This window comes from Aquila chrysaetos, chromosome 16 (genome assembly GCF_900496995.4).
Source record: "Aquila chrysaetos chrysaetos chromosome 16, bAquChr1.4, whole genome shotgun sequence".
NCBI lineage: Eukaryota > Metazoa > Chordata > Aves > Accipitriformes > Accipitridae > Aquila > Aquila chrysaetos.
Genome location: NC_044019.1, coordinates 25,438,024 through 25,458,839, shown reverse-complemented (window position 1 = coordinate 25,458,839; position 20,816 = coordinate 25,438,024). Strand labels below are relative to the sequence as shown.

The following is a 20,816-nucleotide window of genomic DNA, read 5'->3' as shown; positions in this document are numbered from 1 at the left end:
ATTTGTCTCTGCTGCTGCTGCCTTGTCGGGTCCTCCAAGGTAAAAGTTGTCCCTGATGGTGGGAATCTTGGATGAGAGGACGGTGGGCTTCGCCATGTGGGGGTGGGAGAAATACGGTGAGAGAGGAGTATTGGGCTTCTGAACTGTGGGGAGGAAGGAGCTGCCTCCATGGGCAAGTAAAAAATTTCCAGAGAACGGGTGAGAAGGTCTCAGTTAGTCAAGTGAGATGGTTACAAATGGGGATCTGAGAGGTCTTAATTGTCTGAGCTGAATGTGAGTGAGAAGAGCGGGACTGACGGAAGAACTTGGGCTGTCAGGTATGATTTGGTGTGAAGTAGTGGGAGATAGGAAGGGAGGAGCTTTTGCGGTAAGATTCAGAGAAGTTTAAAGTATTGTAAAAATCTGATGGAATTCTCAAGGCATAACTGTTACCTGGGTCTAGTTCTACATTTCCTGTGCAATGTTCAGCACTTTGGCCCTAAGCCAACCAAGCCCCAGATCTTTAAGATCATTTCTAACTGTGTTAAAAGGACAAATTTGTAATAACTTGTATGCGCATTTACGATTCCCCCACCAGAGCTGTTTCTGTGAGCGCACGAGGGTGTTAAGTGGATTGTATTAGCTTTCAGCACAGATTCCTTCAGCGCTTGGAAAGGACTGTAAGTGGTTAAGAGCTTCTCCATGAGCCATGGGAATGGCTCCTAATGTCACCCCCGCCCCAATGATAGCACAGAGCAAGAGGAGGCTCTGAACAAGGGAAGGACAGAAGACTTCAAAAAGTGAATGTCACATACTCATGGGTTCTGTATGTGGCGTGTCTCACTGTCTGCATTAATGTGAAGACACTAGATGTTTTTCTGACAGGTTTGTTGCGTTGGATAAATTCAACGCCACAAGGTGCTACTTGTAGCCTAAGATACCTGACTGACTGAGCATCGTGAAATTGTAGCAGTGAATTGACAATAGGGGATAGAAATCAAGACAACCTTCCATAGTTTCTGTAAGGTAGTATTCATAGGTCATTCTGGAAAAATTAGTTATGAAGGTTAATCTGCATTTAACAATGTTGTGGGAGCTAAATGGAAAACAGACAATGTGAGCTGGGGACGCAGAAATCCTGTAGTTGAAGGAACAAAGGCTGGCAAAGCAGATGAAGCATTCTTTATTTTTTCCTGAAAAATACCTTGTCTTGGAATTCTGTTGTTTCTAATCGTTTATTAGAACCCAGCTACTACAGGTGAAAGGAGGAAAGGAACAACATCTTGCTGCTGGTTAAGAAATAGAAAAGGCTCTTAGTTTCCTTCTGCTTATTCCTTCTCTGCAAACCGAAACATGGATAATCCCACAGATTTGGCAGTACTTCTGACCTCAGAGATGCAAATAAAGGTGCTGGGTCACGTTCAATTTCTGCAGCTCCTTCGGCTGGTACGTGGCAGCCCAGCTGCTGAGGTGAGGGGAGGCTCACGGGCTGCAGTTCAGTCGCAGGGAGTTAGTTAGTGTGGGGCTTGCACCAGTTGACCCGTGGTGGGATGGGCTGCTAACCAGGCTGTGGATTCAGCTGGAGGGTCTGAGAGAATTTCATAGGATGGTCAGCTGGCAAACTGTTTCTCGATAGCAAGTAGTAGGGGATGTTGCATTGGCAAGGTAATGTAACATCAATTCAGTCTTCAGTGCCTCGTCTCTTCTTTTTGGTCTGCCAGTCAGCTAAATGGGAACAGAAAAGTTTCATTCTCATCCCTGTTTTCTGGCTGGATTAGACCATTGTGTTTGCAAAACTCCAGGTGAGACCAGGTGTTTTAGGAGCTTCTATTAATTTTTTTATTTTAGACTTTACCTCCATCCTGAAACAACAAACAAAAAAACCCCAACCCCAAAATCTAAACCACACTGCACTCACCGGAATTATTTTTAAGGAGTTAGAGTCAAAGAAGCCGTGCTTGAGTGAAGCTGCAGTGGAAGCTCCAAAGGGATGGATGGAGCCGGGGTGGAGTGACATAGCTGTTAGGGATGGTGGAGGAACCACTCGGTTCAGCCGGTTCATCTCCCTGGAGATGGCACGATATTTAGCGCAGCGGACGGCAAGCCCTTTTCTGTTGAGTGCTTGTTGGTGGTCTTTGAGCGAGCGACTAGGAACAGGCTGGAGCTCTCTGTTCCCGGCTGTTTCAGCAGCTGTTCGAGGGGACGTGAAAAAAAACTGTCACAAGACAATCTTATTGTAGGGCTGTCAGTGCATTTGTAAGAGCCCATTTAGGCCGTTTAAAAATATTTCACGAGGGTGAGGCTTCACAGCTTGCTCTGATGGGGGAAGCAAAATTTAGTCACATAACAGAAGATGACAGTACGGTAGGAAGAGTGAAGATTTGGGATAATTGCAGACTGAGTTAGCACATTGAATTAACAGAATTAAAAAGCAGGCTCAGGAACTGGGGAAAAGAGCCAGCCCTTGTCCCTGCCTACCTTTTTTGTATTCTAAAGTTGTATTTCTTTTTGCAGTGAAGGAGAAAGCAGCAAAAATGATGATGATCTCCCTTCAGGCTTTTGAAAACCTTGAATGAAATTCTTAATGGAAATGGATCCCCCCCCCCCCCCCCCCCCCCCCCAATATGAATCTGAAATACGTAGTATTTGTATCATTTAGAATCTTCCTTTCAGGAAAAACTCATGTACCTGATGAACAAATAAAACACTTATCATGGAGGGAAAGACAGGACAATCTATTTTTGTTCTCCTCTCAGTTTGATTAAGAACATAGTGCAGTTGAAAAATTTTAGTAATTTAAAATGAAAGTTCAAGGTCATTTGACATTTTTCATTTCAACACATATAAAAACTTTGGAGTTTTCCTGACTTCAATAGATTTTTAGAAAGCATTCATACCCACCTAAGTCTCCAAAGATGGAGAGGATGGGAGCCAGCCTCCCTGTGACTGTTTTCACCTGCGGTTGCATGCTACCAGGCATGTGATGTCTTGGAGAGTTATGAGGGGCTGAGATGGAGAGACATGCAGTTTCATATTCTATAATTAAACTTTTCCTAAAAGTGTGATTAATGGGAGCTCATTATTCCGAGACTTAATTAAACTTTTACATGCAGGAAGCTAGTGCAAACAGAGCCCTTATCTCTAATAGTCAAGAAGAAATCTTTAATCAAGAGATTAAAGAACGTGTTCCTGAATACATAGTAGTTCTACATGCACCTTCCTATTCCAAAAAGCCATTTTTCTGCAGCACGTTTTAAAGGCAGCAACACTTACTGAGTCATGTACAGTGTTGTCTGGGTTTTTTTTTAACTGTGTTGTTAACTCTTGTATTTGTCTTGTTCAGAAGGACCTCCAAGCGCTTCACAAATTGCCCGTGAGATTATTTCACATGCTGCTAAAACTGTTTTTCTCAGTGCAAGAAAGCAACAGTTCTCTCGAACAGAAACAGCGTGGGGACCTGTAGGAAATGGGGTGCAATAGTCCAGAGTAGAAATGGCCAGGACAGAGTGAGTTTGGAGCCCCTTCTCGTGGCATGGGTCATGGCATCAGTACTACTTGGTTTTCGTTTCCATCTCTCCTGACAGGAAACATCCTTCCGAGCATTTGAAGCGGGCGCTTCTTTAGCTGGGATAAATAGAGAAGAAGTGCCATCTACTGAAATGCTACCACCACAGTCCCGCAGCCTTTTCTCTCAGGCAAATCTAAGCATACTTGTAAAAATACCCTTTTTTTTTTTTTTTTTTTTTTTTAACAGTCAATAAAAATTACAGCCCGAGATATCAAAGCAACAAGGAAAGGAAAATTCCTGGTTAAGGCTTTAAAAGACCCCATCTCCCTATTTTTTCTGCTGTGCATTATTTCAGAATTTCTTGTGGATTTTTTCAGATTCACGGTAGTTAAGACCCTGTGTCTCGTATCAGCTCTGTGCATCCATCTGTTGTGTTCTCTCCTTCTCATTTGACTGTGTGCTGATGAGTTAAGAGTATTTTCTTTTCCATTCACCCTTGTAGTACCGAGGGGTGGGTGATTGCTATGTTAATGGGTAGCTAATTGGCAGGGACAGTGGCAGGAATTTGATCACAGAGCAGGAAAGAAACACCGCTGCAGTACCCGATTTTTGTTTATTTTTTGTATTTGGATCAGTATATTAGTATACTGGTTACATATGTATTCCACGGCTTGGAAAGTAGGAGTGTATGAGTGTTTTGAGACTTAAAGTCAAAACAGAAATTAATCATGTGAGGCTAAATTCTGCAGTGGTTCAATCTTTCTGTACATAGGAGAGACTGAAGCTGATCTTTTTTACTTTCATCAAGTGAAGTAATAATTTATTAGACTTTGAAACATGACTCTTCATGTCTCTGTCTTTTCCATTCGGTCAACAATATTAACACGACGCAAGATGCCTCACTCTTTATTTTTCTTATTTCTAGGTCCTGGAATTGCTTTCGTGGTTTACCCAGAAGCCCTAACTCGGCTTCCCCTCTCTCCGTTCTGGGCTATAATATTCTTTCTGATGCTTCTGACACTTGGATTGGACACTATGGTAAACTGCTTTTGTTTCCCATTTTTTTTCCTCTTGCTTTTCCTATTTATTTGTTTGGCGGACTGTGAGATTAATTGCTATTTTCCATGTGGTCAGTGAACAGCTTTCCAAAAAGAGGAATGATGTAAGGCCATCAGTGCTGACATCATTTGGGTGACGCTTTGGCGTTGACATCTGAGCATTTAACACCCAAGATTCAAAATACTCTCTTATATTCCATTCTATCCAGTTGGACCACTTTGTGCACATCGTGTGCGCTGAAATGACTCCTTTTATTTGGTCTTTCAGTTTGCCACCATCGAGACTATAGTGACCTCCGTTTCGGATGAGTTCCCCAAATACTTACGTACGCACAAGGCACTGTTCACTCTTGGGTGCTGCATCTCCTTTTTCATCATGGGATTTCCTATGATCACTCAGGTAATAATATTGTCTTTGAGCATCCCTGTCTGTCCCCAATCCCCCTCTGGTGGCCGTTCTCCTCCCACGCAAGTTGCAAAAGATTAAGCTGAATTCTGCCGCATGCGCAAAGACACCGGGTGAGTCTGAAAGCCTTATTTTATTTTATTTTTTTATTGGCTGCTCTGACTGAGATATATTTAAAAGACTTTTCTTCTCAGAAAGATTTGAACAGCAGACTTTTAAAATTTATCCCTAGCCAAACATCTCCAAAGCAATCACGTAAGTTAGGTATTCGTTTAAGAAAAAAAAAAAAAGTTTGTATGTCATATAAATATGCACACCAGTTTTGGGTGCCTTCCCTGCCAGATTAGATATATACTGATAGTCCTGGCAAAGTGCGGAGTTAATAATGAAATTCTCATCTAGCCTTGATAGCCTTCTGTGTCTTTTGTCCGCTAATTCCTCCGGCATTATAAACTCTCAGCAATTCTGAAAGGAGATGCACAAAATCTATCTTGTTGTTTTATTAATCCTTTCCCCCCCTCTTTCTTTCTTTCCCCTCACCTAATCACCTAGCAGCCCAACTTTGCTGTGCTAAAGCCTAGGATGAATTCAGTCCTTCCTTCGCTTGAATTCTACTGCTTAATCTCTGCCCTGAAGATAGGGTATTATATCCTTTCCAACGAGATGAACGGGACCTGCTGTTACAGTACTACTGGTTTCAATGGTGATTTTGCTTTTGAAGCAGTATGAAGTGGTTAGAGGCACTGCTGGTGGAAGGTCTGGTTGCAGTTCAGTCCTCAATCTGAAAGGACTGAAAGCAATGTCCTCCCAAGGTGTGATAACCACCAGACTCAGGTGTACCCTCTGCTTTTTTTTCTTGTTGGATTGGATATTCATTCAGCCAGAAGGAAGAAACTATAGCGCGGCATGAGCCTGTGTCCAGTCAACGTTTGGATGCTTGCTTGGGGTACGGAGTCCTGGGTCCTGCTCCTGTCCATTTTGCCTACCTTAGCGTCAGTTAGAGTTGTGACACATATGAAGAGAGACACCAGCTACGTGCCACAAATAACAGCTCTTTTATCCTTTTTTTCCTTTAGGGTGGAATGTATATGTTACAGCTTGTGGACACTTACGCAGCTTCTTATTCTCTTGTCATCATTGCCATCTTTGAGCTTGTTGGAGTTTCCTATATATATGGTAAGAAAAAATACTGTTATGGGACAGCCTATGTCAAAGTAACATTTTAGCATATGGTAAAGTAGCTGGTAAGGTTAAATTCTTAAGGAAAGGAGTAACACTTTTTTTTTTTTTTTTTTAAATAAAAAGCCTCAGAATTCCCTTATTTTGAACAGAAGCATAATGGGACTTCATTACTATAGGATTCTTTTAAATACATGTATTCAAAAGACTTTCATATAGTCTAATGACCTTTCCCTGCCCACAGCTTAAAGCCAATGCTTAGAGATGAGTATAAGAACAGACTAAGCATTTAGTGACACTTCTCCAGGGGCTCTTTCGAACTCCAACAGTTTTAGTGTCAGAGACTTCCTGAGCCAGAAGTAGTATCTTTGCATTGAACAACTTCTGAAGGATTTATTTTCCATGTACACATCCAGCCTTCCCCTTAGCCCACCTGTCTGTAACACAGAATCAAGACTATGCAGCTGCTCGGAGTGATTAATTATGCACAGCGGCAACACCAGTTATATCGATCCATGCTGACGTACATTAAATGATGAAGAAGATCCTCAGCTAGCATAACGCAGCGCAATTACCTCGATGCTACTGTAGCAACGTCAGTTGATGCCAGCTGGCGATTTGCTCCCAAACCGGTCCGGTGCTTTCAGGAGGTTGGTTCTTGGAAATGTGTGATCTCAGATGGTTGTGGTAGGAAATGTGAAGATCTCCCTACATAACAGATGATTAATTTATGGCTGGAGTGTGGTGGTGCCACTTAAGACTTGCCTTCAAAAGCAAAGTAAGATCTGAATCTCAGTGTTGAAGATGACAAAGATAAGGCTGTTTCCTCTGTTGCTGTGGAAAGGAATGAATTATATATTTTGTGTCAGCTAGACATAAACAATCCCAAGACCTTCTGTTGAAGGTGCATATATAGCAGCATGATCTTAGGCTCTAGTCCGGTGCACTGGGTACTTAGATCTACCTACGTTGTGGGGTCCCCTCTGTAACATAAATGCATTAAAAAGTCGTATGTAATTCAAAACACGCGGAATTTGCTGCTCTTGCTTGGGAAATGAATGTTATAGACAGGACAGGGAATCAGCCCTTCCGTGTTTTCTCCGATTTCATGGAAATACAGAAGTGTATTTTATCTCCACTGACATCCAATCCAGTAAGAAGGCCTGAGTGGTTGTAAGCTAAGAAGTCAGATATGACCTAGCGAGGAAACGTTACAGCATACAATGGAAAAAGTCAAAACACTGAGAGAAAAGTTGATTTAGACCGATCATGGTTTGGTTGATCAAAACGCTTGCTGTTTTTCATGTCCCTGAAATGTAAGTATTTTAATTAGAGTCGGTTTAGAAGTGTAATCTCTGCGAGTGAAATGATATTGGTAACTGCGATCAGCTTTACATTCAACCAGTCTTCTCAAAGGACCTGAGTGTAATGCTTTGAGATACCTCCTGAAGTGCAGTCGAGAGATGGATTTGGGGGATTATTTAGCAGAACTCCTGGTTTGAAAAATCAATGCTGGCAAGTTTTGCCATTGCTCTGTGCTTCACTTTCCATGAAGACATGTAAGGTTTGCCCATTCCCTCCCCCTGGTTACCACCACATTTAGCATTTACCCGTTCCTGTGGCAACGCCACCGGGTACATGTCATCTGAGTCACTACTGTCTGGTTACCGTACTGACCAATTTCCCAGTTTTCCTAAAATCAACGCAATTCCGTAAGAGAAGGTGAGTGGGAATGCTCAAGAAGAGTATAAGTGTTTGTTGGGTTTTTTTTCCCTTCCTCCTCCTCATCTGTTTGCTGAGAGCATGCCTGAATGATGCCGTGCTAAAGCACTAGATGTTGTCACTCTTCCTGGCCAGCAGTATCTACAGCATCACCTGGCCTGTCCCCAAAAGATTGCCCCCTTGAAAGCCATTGCCGTCAGCGTGCAAGATAAAAATTCCTTCCTTAGAGTATTTTTCAATAACCCCCAAACTACTTAAATCTGTGGAATTTCTTTGTTCTGTATGTTTTTAAATAAGGATGAAGGTAAATTGGGAGCAAATACTGGCTCTGTTCCTCCTCTGAACACTGTGTGGCAGAAGCACTACAGACCTGCCTTTGTGGAACAACGGTTTATTGGGCTCGTAAGCAAAATTGCTCTGGCTAGCGCCTGCTTTGCCCAACAAATTCAGTATCCCTTAAAACGCTAAATGTTATGAAAAACATAAAACAATACAAAAATAGTTATAGCACTGCAAAGGAAGGACTTGAATAGAGGAAACTTTTTTTTTTTTAAGTTACATATTGCTTTAATGTAATCAGACTTGGGATAGATCTGCCGATTACAAATCATTCCTTCCATGCTTTCTGTACCAACTGATTGTTAATGAACAGACGTTAGTAAGGCCTTTGATATAAACTGTTTCAAAGATTATTCCCTGGAATTAACCTTTTGCTAGACTAAAGAGCTTCCAGTCTTTTACACGAAAAAGAAAGATTTACTTTGCAATCATTATCTGCTTGACTAATGTATCACAGCTACTTCTGCTGCATTAAAGCCGCTTTTCCAAGGACTGTTAATAGGAATGCAGCTTGTATATTTGTGATTTGCATGTTGTAAATACAAGTGAAGCTGCTGCTCTTGTTATATTCCTTCAAGCAGTGCTTAAAATTGGCATAATATATCTTCAAGCTCTGACAATTGCTCTTTTACACTCCACTGACACTTTTCTCAGTATACTTGTGCTCTTCATAGGAAGCAGATTGGCACAATAGTGGCAGGTGCTTTTATGATGAAATAAATCTATCTTTAGTTCTTGTTACATGTTCTGCTTGCTGAGGTTGTTGAGATTTTTAAATTAAAAAGAGGTACACTTGGTTATTTCCTTGCAATCACTTATTTTTCAGTAGAGTCAGTGCTACATAATCCAGTCAAATGCTGGTTTTTATTTCACATGCCGGTATAGATGCTTATTCTCCAGTTGTTTAGATTATGATGCATGATTGGTAAAGAATAGCCTAGAGCTGTGGGTATTAATTTAATCATCAGCACAATTCCCACTGTTGCATTTTGTAACGTGAAGCTAAATACAAAGATCCTTGTGCTTGAAAGAAACACTGTGGGAGACTGAAAATGTAGGACCTTAACTTTGTGCTCCTTCTAGATCTGTTTTTTGACAGGCTGTTGTTGGGAAGGTTCATTGTCAGAGTGAGTGGTAACCGCTGCAGTGTATTTGTAGAAAGTAATTTTGAACATTTTTACCTGTAGAAGAATATTGAAGTAGTTGTCTGTCTAGGTTTGCATTCTCCTTTTTAATGGATTTTATATCTGCAGCACTTATGAATACATCATCCTACTTTAGAGAGTGGAAATTGAGATATGGAATATCATGTCTCATTGTTTATTTCCCAAAGTTATTCAGCAGGCCTGACTGATCTGAGGGGGAAACAAGACACACTAAGATTTAATCATCATTCTGTTAACTAAAGCATCCTTTGCATTTTTCTGTGGAGCCTGACGGACCCATTTTCAGCCTTTCACTGGGAAAGAGATGGGTGCTGTGTAATCCCTGTATCTATCTACATGCATTTGGCTCTTGAACTGCTAATATTTAAAAGTGCCTTAAACTGTGAACGTCTGCTGACGATTCCAGGAAGGAACTGAATTTTTTAATTGGAGTTTCAAACAAATCTGTGCACATTTGCATGAAGCTTGCACGAATGTTGGAGGCAGAAGCCCCCGGTAACTATCCAGTTAGGTATACCTCCTTTGCAGCAGCAAGCGTGGCTGAAGTAGAGAGACTTGGACGAGCTTTAAACTTTGTGGAAGGACCCTTCAGCCCCTACCTTGTGCTGTTGCAACTAGTTTAAAACTAGTTTTGTTCCCACCGCAGCGTGCTGCGGGGATGACAGTTGTGTGAGCATCTCCCACGTAGCTCGCTGCAGACGGTGCGCTGAACTGTAATAAGCAGGTAAATAAAACGCAGGGGCAAATCATTCGGTTGCAGCTAAGATCTCCTTTCATGTCCTTGACACGGTGACCCTGGGGGTTACATTTGGTCCGGGGTTACATTTGGTCCAGGCTTACAAAGCTCTCTTACAAAACGGAGAAGCACACGATGGGTCGGACAGGTGCTGAAGTACGGTGATTCCAGGGGTAGTAAAAATTACCTGTATTTTACAGAGAAGAGAAGAGGCTTTCTGTAGTCAGTGGAAATGAGAAAAAGAGGGAGAGAAATTAGTTACAGAAAAAAATGTGCCACCTGGGTCCCCTTGGGTTAGTTTTCTAAGCTTACATTCACTGCAGGTTGTACTTTTCCCCTCCCCTAAATACAGTTCTTGCAATACCATCTTGTTTAATTTCTGGATTTTGCTTCTCTATTTCTTATCATAACTCATTTTTTTTTTTTAGCTTTTCTCAGACGTGCTATCTGCCTGAACTGGCTTAATCTGTGCTCACCCTCTGAGCTGGGCCTTTAAGGCTGCCCTAACACCGTCTAGCCCTGCTGCTTTCTTAGAGGTGCATCAGAAGACACTGAATATCGAGCCACTGCTATTTTTTACCTGCTGGGCCATCGCTTCTTAATTCTGGGAACAGTCAGGTGGATAGATTTAGTTCTCCTTGATATCAACAGAAAGGCTTCAAAATTATGTGGATCAAGCCTGGGGATTATCCCTTCTTAAATTCAGCAGCTGCAGTGGCTGGCTATAAGGACAGTAAGAACACAAAGCTGTTTATTCCTTTTGTTCCAAGTATTTCCTCCCTTACTCAGTGACTTCTCGCCAACATTTAAGCTCCGTCTCTGTCCCCACGTCTTAAAAGTTGCACTAAATGCTGTAGAATAATGCTTTGTAAAATTTAAATGGCAGAGACGATCACCTGCCTCATTTGATAAAATTGGCCCAAATTGGAAATGTTTGTGTGACAGAGGAGCTCAGCCTTGGCCCCCAGACCTCCTCCTTCTTATCGTCATTAAAAAAAACGGAACAAATTTCAATTTTGTTGTTGTTACTTTTGGATAAATCACTAATAGCGGTACTGAGCAGGGGCCGTTTACCTAAACAGCTCTGCAGAACAAGGCTGAAAAGCAGAGTGGCTTTTATCAGATGGGCAATAGCAGCTACTGGGCCAGCACAGCTTTTCCAGTTGCATGGCTTGGCCAGGGAGATAGCTGCAGAGATGGCTGAAATACCCTTTTGTCCAATCGTGTGTGTTTTATGAACTCAAGTAACTTTATAGATGCGATCAATACAATAATCTGAAGAATTAACATGTCAGTCAATCTGTTCAAACAACATTGGATATAATTTAAAATATTTACGGGTGCTCTCTAATAATTGTAAGTACTGCTTACATATCAAATGAAAAATAACAGGATATTACCAGTTTCAATGCTAAGCGATACAATCATCCCGTACCCTGGTCACGTAGTAGGTATAGAGAAGCTCAGATACTATCTGTGCTGAAACAGGTATAGAAATATTAATAAGGTTCATCTTTGCAGCGAAATATAACAAATATACATATAATTGCAGCTAACCGGTACATACTATTAATGCTTTAACCCGGAACATACTGAACACTTAATCTTGATGTAAAAGCTCAATTTTGCTATAATCCTTGGGAAGTAAATATTTTATTAGGATGGTTCCCACCATAATAGTCTCATTTTTTACTGTGTGGTTAGGTTGTCCATTGAGGTTTTTGACCAACAAGTCAAAGTCTGTTTTTGTAATTAGACACAAGGGAGGTCACAAGAGCTATGTTGCAAATTGCAGCCGGTTTCTTTCACACCTAATTGCATTTCCATTTTCTATTTACAGGATTGCAAAGATTTTGTGAAGATATAGAAATGATGATTGGATTCCAGCCAAGTAAATTCTGGAGAGTCTGTTGGGCATTCGTGACACCAACTATTTTAACAGTAAGCAAAAATTTTTTGAACATCTCCAAAGAGTTTTGTCGTTGTTTCTTCATCATTCATGATGTTTCTGAACGCAGTAATTAGCTTTTGGATGCAGATACCTAGACACACGCGCACATGTGTGTGCACATGTGTTCTCGCATGTGCGCGTAGCAGGTGAAGCAGAGCCTAAGTAATGTTTTTTTTGGTAGGGAGCCATGGAGAGTCTCCACACGCTGCTCTGGTAGCCTTTCTCTGTCTGTGCAAAATGCTGGGACGGCATACCATTGCATACCAGCGGTTGTGATTATTGTATACGTGTGTGTGCGTGGAATATATATGTAGGTACATATACACACAGAGAGGGAGAGGAAATTGCACGATCCTCCCGTCTGTTCTTAGGCTGAGCTAGGGACAAACCATTTTATTGAGCCAGCCATAAGCTAATCTGAGACACGTGCTTTGGGGAAGGGTTTACGTGGAAATCCGAGCGACAAAGTTTTAGCTGCAATAGAAGGAGATATTTTTGCAAAGGTGGATACAGTTATGTTCCCGCTAATAAATAGAAATCACTTGAGTTTCTCTAAAAAAAAAAACCAAACAAACCCACAACCCTAAAAAAAGGGAAAAAAAAAAAAAAAAAGAAAGGAAAAAGGGACTGTTGTTTCCAACCCCTGCAGGCACCGAGGCGGTAAATGATCGCTCGACCCCCCCCCCCCCCCCCCCCGGCATCCGCAGAAGCCCAGGCGACCGGAGCCCGCCCCGCCCCTCCCGGCCCCGCCCCGCCCCTCCCGGCCCCGCCCCCGCCCCTCCCGGCCCCGCCCCGCCCCTCCCGGCCCCGCCCCGCCCCTCCCGGCCCCGCCCCGCCCCTCCCGGCCCCGCCCCTCCCGGCGCTTCCCGCCGCCACCACCAGGTGGCGCTGTGCGACAGCGGCTGGCCGCGCGCCTCCCGGTCCGGGGGGGGCGGGACCTTGGGGGGGTCCCGGGGGCTGCTGGGAACGGTATTGACTTGCGTGTGTTTCATTTCAAAAGAATAAATAGGGGTTTAAATTTAAAGGCAGGTTGCGTTTTGTTTATTTTTGTGGTTTTTTTTTTTTTTTCTCTTTTTTCCTGTATTTTATTTTTATTTCTACTCCCAAACCCGGAATGATTCTTTACTTCGAATTTAAATCTCTGTTGAATCTAAAAGATGGCAAGTTCTCAATGTTACCGTTGCTACGCATGTTTTGTCGAGTCCAAGAGCCAATGTGTAATAACTGTATCTATATTTACTCTCTAGCTCTCTAACGCAACGCTTCCTTTGCATTTTAACCTGAGTACAGATAAAATCTTTAATTGCATCTCATGTTTTGGCACAAGAATGAGATAATTCCTTCAGCCATTTCAAAAGCCTTCGGCTTGATAAGTCAGTGTAAAACAACCGAGCCTTTTTTTACCGGTATTTTATGTTTGAGAGCACGTACTTCAGCCTCAAAGTCCTCAGGCCTGGACCGCAGGTGCGGCAAGATTATCAGTATTTGTGTAGGGTTTTAAAAACTTATCGTTTCACAGCAGTCCTAAATAGTTCCTACGAGTATTCATCGCTGTTTAGGTACAAGATAAGAAAAGTTATTAGAATTTCTGAAAAGACAAGCGTTTTCGAACAGTAAGTGTGGTGACTGTCGGGTGGGGTGAAGAAGCAAAATGGGGACTCCACCGTCCTCAGCAGTCACTTCTTCCAGAGAAGTTGTATTTCGGCTTCTGTGCTGGGAAGTTCCTATTTGTGCTGTTCTTTAGTGCAGCGTGAATGTTGGTAAATCTTTTTATTTCGGGGGGGGGGGGGGGGGGGGGGGGGGGGGGGGGGGGGAAGCCCTGGCCAAAGTTAGTAACTTTGGTATTAATTCAGGAATAAGGTAATTTTTTTTCTGAAAACTGAAAAAGGTTTAGTTTTTGCAGACAGGGATGCATGTGTGAAGGGACTAGTGAGTTTTGGTGAGCTCAACAAAACCCTGTGTCGTGAGGAAAAGTAATTTTCTACGATGAAAACAATTTCTCCAACGGCCATAACGAAGATGTTCTACTTTCCCGCATAGATTTTCTTTACTGATTGTCTTCGCTGAAGTATAGTACTGCCATGCATGAAAACCAGGTAGATCTATCTTACCTATCCAGTGGCAACTGTTGTTTGATTGTAACAGTATATAGTTCGCAAATCCCTTTTTAAAAGTTCGAAGACGCAGCCCAGTTCGTAGTATTAGGATAACATCAACGGCAATTTGTTTTTTCTCTCTTGAGGGCCTTGTTACAAACAACGGTGTGTGTGCATGGGTGTTTTATCTCTTTTTTTTTTTTTTTCTTCCAATGGTTGTTTTCAAGATGCTGCCTTAGACCCATTGTTACCCTTCTGAAGGGAATGATAAGGCTTTTCTGCAAATTGCTCGATTCCTTTACTGATCAGACTTGCACTCTTAGCTACTGCCAGTAATCACAACCAGGGAATAGGAAATTTTGTTGTCTCTTAAGGAAAGCAAATTTGGGAAGCAAACAAGCTCAGTTCAAACTTGCGTGTTCTGTTGTTGTTCCCTCCAAATGTAATACTTAGTGAACTTACGGTGAGAAATAAATTGATGCTGATCAGTCGTAATTCTATTTTTATGCGATGGAAAAAGACAAAGCAAAACCAGGCAATACATTCTTTTCTATTATTGCCTCTGTAAAGCTAATATTTGATACATTTGGATAGTCTAATATTAGACTTTCAATTACTCCACATCTCTGGAAATAAAATGATCATTTTTATACGTGCCTTCACCTAGTTATACTGCTATAAATCTTCTGAGTGCAATTATTGCGAGCACAGGCATTTCCCAAAAGTTACTGAATTATGCACAAATGTGAGCAGATGTATTGCTATTCATACAGTAAGCAAAATGGAGTAACTTGGCATAATCACATTAGGTAAAACTGCCAATAGACCATGTAATAAAGCATGTTACTCTAGGGACAAGATTCTAATTTCAATTCTTCTGGCATAAATACAGCGATTTTTGTGGGATTTTGCAAAATTTCCAGGCGACTCATTAGATTCTGACTCTGACCTGTGTGTTGCAGCTTGTGTGAGCGCCCTGCCTTAGGTGTGTGTACTTTTATCTGTATTCCATATATACCAGCTGTGTGTGTGGATACCTACCGTTTGTTGCATAGCAGGCTTGTTTTGCTTATTCAAACATATTTGTTTTCCTTCCTTGTTTCCAGTTTATTCTTTGCTTCAGTTTTTACCAGTGGGAACCAATGACTTACGGAGCTTACCACTATCCAGGCTGGTCCATGGTGCTTGGATGGTTGATGCTGGCCTGCTCAGTTATCTGGATCCCAGTTATGTTTGTGATAAAAATGCATCTAGCCCCAGGCAAATTTATTGAGGTAATTCTTCTGTCTTTTTTTGCTGCTTAAAAATACGGTCACAGGAGACTGTCTGGTTTATTTTACATTGATTTTTGTGATATTGAATGTCTAATAGTGCTAAGATTACTTTCTGGTAAGCTAGTTATTGTGTGGCAAAGAGATGCTCGCTTGATTTAAAATGCAGACCTTCCATTCCCTGTTCCTCAACAAAATGCTCCTAAATTGTCAAGTGATTACTTTCATGAGTACTAGAAGGAGTTACAAATTTCACGAGCCCCGGTATGGCGTTGCTGAGGGAACGTTCTAGCTTTGTCGGCCTTTTTGCAAAAGCAGCACGCGGACGTAGGAAGCATCAGCTGCTGGTGCGTATTGCGTCGCAGCGAGCTCAGCAGTCAGCTCTAGGAGACGTCAATCCGGGGTCGCCCGTTCGCAAAATGCGAGATGGTTGGGTACCCGCGTCATCCGGGATGCGCTCCAGGAGGTTGTGCCACTTGATGAAGTTCAGGAATAAGACATATGAAAAGAACTCGTTCTCTACAGCTCAAACTACTCGTTATAAAACTTAGCTGGCAATCTTCCCCCCCGGCCCCTTTCTTCATTTCTTTATTTTTTCTTGAATAAGCTGATCCTCTCTGGCACCTGAGCTTAAAAAAAATTCCAGGTGGCGCTTTATTTTTCACGCTGCTTTTCTTTATTTTGCCAGTCAGATTCCTGCCGCTTCCCCCCACCACGCCAGAAACGTGGCAGTCCCGTTCTGCTCCCTGTCCCCATGCCGGGGTCCTGCCTCGGCTCCCCGGCTGGTCCCATCCCGCTGGCTCCTCAGTTCCTCGCGGGGCATAGTACAGCAATGTCTTTCTCATGTCAGCGTTTCATTCCTTCGTTGCCTTCGCCTTGTCTTCTGAAGAAGTTCAATGCTCCTATTTTTGGCCTTTGAGGCTTTCTCGGTTCTGCCTTCTTGTCACTGCATGCCGCTTGTGCTGTTCCCTCCTCAGGATAAGGAACAGACACTCGCCTCCCCTTTTCGTAGCCGCTTTTGCAGTTCAGTTCTCCTGCAAAACCCATCGGGGCTGTTACATGCCTCAAAAATGAGAAGGAGAGAAAATGTACTAAAATAGAATAATCTTTTTGGTCTCTCAATATGTCACACTACACACGCCTAAGGGAAAAGACCGTGATTTTTTGCTTCACATAGAGCAAAGGAATTTAATATTGAGTGGTGGGACACCCTAGGGAGAGCATCCAAGTAGACAGTTGGGACTAGGCAACGAGGCCGCTTGTCTAAAGGGCCATTTAGCCCTTGCGTAGAGCACGTTGGAGTGCCTAGGTCAGGAGACAACTGCTTCTACTGGAAATGAGCTAATGTGAAATTAGACTTACTTGGTCATCGTCATCTAAGTTTCTCTCCTTGAGACAAATTGTTCTGCTCCAAAACCCCTAATTTATGGGTGTAGTACTGGCATATATATTGCGGCAAAAATAGGGTGCTCTCCTTACTGTCCCTCTAGCGGTGCACCCAAAGAAACACCCCAAAGTTGGATCTGTTTTGAAGGGGCTTTTGCTGGAGCTATTTCAGCTGTAGCCCGGTATTTCCTGAAGATTGAGTCTGCTGCATAAAATTATTATGGTTGATTTGGGAGGTAAGAGTTGCAAACTGGTAATTAAGCAGAGATTAAAATAACGGATATAGAGGTCTGATTCACTTTATTAGGTAATAAACTTATAATTGTTCCCTCTTAAGTCATCAGAAATATGTTTTCTTTCCTTTTTATCTGTAAATGCGCCAATCAAATCGCATATTCAATAAAGAAATCAGCGGAAAGATTAGAAGATTTTTGTTGTTTGTCAGGTTAACGTTCTCTTCTTTCTTTTCTTCCTGCAGATGGAAATGAAACATTTTGTCACCTCAAAATTAAAATCTTTGTTCATTCGTAGCAATATACTTCTTTTTGGTCATTTGTATACTTTTGGGAACTATGCTAAATGGAAATCCAGTTTTTTTATGCAGTTACCCACTGCTTAGACCATTGGACTAAGTAATTGTGCACATGTCCTTCAGTGAGCCTTGGAATCTGTAGCGGTGGTTCTGAGCCCCCCTCATATGGTGCGGGGGAGACTGTATAATTAAAATCTGGGCACTTTATCCTCTATTAATCTTGCAAACTTTGTGCAAAACAAACACTGAGCAGTGGAGCATTGCAGGCCCATCATCAATAACCTTAAATGAGCCTATCCTCATTTCTTCTGCATTGTAATTCTGCTCCGTAACTTCAAGTGAGACTCTCTTTTCTCTCCCCCACATTGCAGCGACTCAAGTTGGTGTGCTCTCCACAGCCTGACTGGGGTCCGTTTTTGGCCAAGCACCGTGGTGAACGTTACATGAATATGATTGATCCACTGGGAACCTCTTCCCTGGGACTTAAACTGCCAGTGAAGGATATAGAACTGGGGACCCAATGCTAATGATTATTACGTGGGTGGCAATAACATTGTCAGCCTTTTCTGATATTTCTTTTCATTTTGCTTCCCCGCCGTTTCTTCGTTTCCTTTCTGCAGTGCCTGAAAGTGGTTGCTTAGGGAAGTAGGACTTACTGTTGCATGCCATAGGGAAGACCTAGCTAGACCACTTCCAGGTGTAGGTGATGCCCATGACATGTTCTGTACCCGCTGAAACAGCAAAAGCATATCGTGCAACAGGTGACATACCAGGTTTTGCCAGGTGGCGTAGGAATAAACAAAACACAATGGAAAAATCCTTTGAAGGAACTTCTGTGCGGAATTTGAGCTGTTTCACACGAGCGTCCTTGTAACCGGCAGCTATGATGGGATTAGGATTTCGTTAGTGCTGTAATCGAAGGGGAGTTCAGCCCTCAGATGGGGTGGAAGTAAGCAAAGAAGGGGATCTCCTGTAGTCCTGGCATAAATCCAGCATAAGGCTCTTGCAGCAAGCAGGGTCGCTTTGTCTACGCTGACAGCAGACCTTGACCCGTTGTGTCTGCGCGCTTCTTTTATGAGTATGAATTATACTAACTTTGAGGACTTGTTACCTAAACAAGCAGAGACCCTTTAAACGGCACACCAGGAAGCAACACGTGAGATCGGAACAGAAAGACAGTAATGCGTTTGATCTTTTCAAGTAGAAAAAGAAAAGCAAAAATTAAAGAACTAATCATTTGAGACTGGGACTAAACTGCGTTTGAGTCTAGAAGTAGTTTGGAAATGGTGCCAGGCTGAGGTGTATGGGCATCACTGTTTAAAGTACTGTCATATGTTTCTTTTGATAATTTGATACCTGTCATTTAAATTAAAAATGCCTCAGTTATAGGGAGTGTCTGAAACCTTGCTCCACACTAAGTGCAGCTGTGGCTTTATTCGCTTCACTCCAATACTCTGAACATGGTTTTCCTTGTTTCTCTGCTTTTGTTTACAGTATCTCCTCAAGAAGCCATCATATAATTTGTGCCTAACTTTGTATTCTTACAGTGGTAAGTGTAGTCTAGTTACCACCTGACAACAGTTATTAGAAGCTAGATGTGTTGTTCAACTTTGTGACTCCCCATTCATTCTCCTATAAACATCTTTATATAACCTTTAGATGATGTATTCTTCTCTTTCAACCAATGGGGAAATAGCAGAACCCCACTTGTCTATATATTATATATATAGCACGGAAATTCTTCAAAGCAGTGTTCTCTCTGAAATGTACATAGGGGTTGTTTTTGGTTTTGTGGTTTTTTTTTTTTTTTTTTTTTTTGTGCATTTAAATCATTTCCATTAAATAAAAAAAAACCCAAAACCGCAACAATTAACCACTGCAGTCATCCACACGGATGCAACGTTAGATATACAAAACGCGAGGGTTGCGGGGAGAGGGCAATTTGGTAGATGGCCGTTATAACATTGCGTAGCAATAGGACATTCTAAATCATTACATTTTAGAAATCGGATATAAGTGGTGATATGAATTCTAGACTTACATAGTTTTGTTACCTATTGGGCAGAGTAAAAATAGAGCTTTTTAATAAGAGTACATTTATTTACCTGAATAGAAAATTAGCCCGACTTACTGTAAATGCACTAGAATGAGGGAGAAAAATATATCTTCAATAATTGGCAAAACTGTAACCTTTACTCTCTTGTTATATCCTATACATACATATATGATATTTTTTAACAGTGACCAGTGTTCATGTAGTGTGTACTAGTGATGTTTTATGTCCCTATAAATATCTTATCAATCAGTGTAGAGATGGTGAGCTTAGAGTAGTTTAGCCTGTTTTTTCCCTCCCCACACACACTACTGTAGTAGCCAGTAAATGTTCTTTCCTTTCAGGGGACGGTTTCTCGCCCCTTCTTTTGTCTGTCTGTCTTCATATTACAGGGTCTCAGGTAAACCTTCAGTTAATGCGTGTCCGTAGATCAGTAGATGTGTTGTTTCATCCTGTCGAAGAAAACAAAACAAAACCTAAACCTTAATGTGACACTTCCACAAACTGTTAACTTATTTTCAATCTCTGTGTGTGTGTGCGTATATATATATGTATATTAAATATATTAATCATTTTGCTGAACGTCCTCTTTCACGGGGCAATTAGTGTTGCCAGTTCTAGGCACTGCTGGAGACCTTTAATCCTCACGCAGGACAAGCGAAGCGCCATCAGGGGTTGTCACTGAGCGAAGCGAGGGCAGATTTTGCAACATTTTGTGCTGGCCCCTGTGAATCCCCACTCCACGGGCTCTGTCGGTCCCCGTCTCGCAGGGACCCTTCCGTGAGCTTCTCTGCCTTAAAGCTGTGCCCCCTTCTTTCAGCTTCGCCCGCTATTCCAATAAGGGGCTTGCTATTCTTACTTCTGGCTTTTATTTTCCTGGCAGAGGCAGGTTTGAGAAGCCGTGCTCTGTTTGATGTGACGAAGGTCCGTAAAGACGAGCTGGAAATTTGGCCGCCACATCTACATGGGGCTGAGGGGCCTTTCTCTGGGTGAAGAAAGGAACCGAAGTCAGCACCTCTAGTGGGAATTAGGTATTTTTGTCAGGAGAAATGGCTTTAGGCCTCTCTTTACCAATATTACTTAGCATCTTGGTTTGATTTTTGGAGTCCAGGCCAGTTTTAATTCACTACTACTGTGATTAAAAACAACAACAAAAATATCCATAGGTTTGTTTCTCTCTTAAAAAAAACCTCCACGCTCAAATCGCTTAACAGTTCTGAATCCTTTCACTTACTAACTTGTCTCAGGACATGCATTGGAACTGGGATTAACTAATTGCAATAAAATTACCTCAGTGTAAGGATGTCAGTTACTGTCTACCTTAAGTACAAAAGAGATATCGTTTGAAGGAATACTGCGAGGTTATGGTACCTCTTCTTTGGCTTGGATTACCAAAGCAGAACGCATATGAAAAATTGAATTGCTTTCCATGAT

General features: G+C 42.1%; 1 protein-coding gene across 1 annotated transcript in view; it reads left to right on the top strand.

The window, feature by feature from the left end:
• SLC6A5 (solute carrier family 6 member 5) overlaps positions 1-20,506 on the top strand; it is a 34,622-nt gene extending 14,116 nt beyond the window's left edge. The window contains exons 11-16 of the mRNA XM_030039787.1: positions 4,413-4,525; positions 4,814-4,945; positions 6,028-6,127; positions 11,934-12,034; positions 15,247-15,414; positions 17,701-20,506. Of these exons, the coding sequence (XP_029895647.1) occupies positions 4,413-4,525; positions 4,814-4,945; positions 6,028-6,127; positions 11,934-12,034; positions 15,247-15,414; positions 17,701-17,856 (770 nt within the window). The 3' untranslated portion in view covers positions 17,857-20,506. The remainder of the gene's footprint in view (positions 1-4,412; positions 4,526-4,813; positions 4,946-6,027; positions 6,128-11,933; positions 12,035-15,246; positions 15,415-17,700) is intronic.
• Positions 20,507-20,816: the final 310 nt, after the last annotated feature.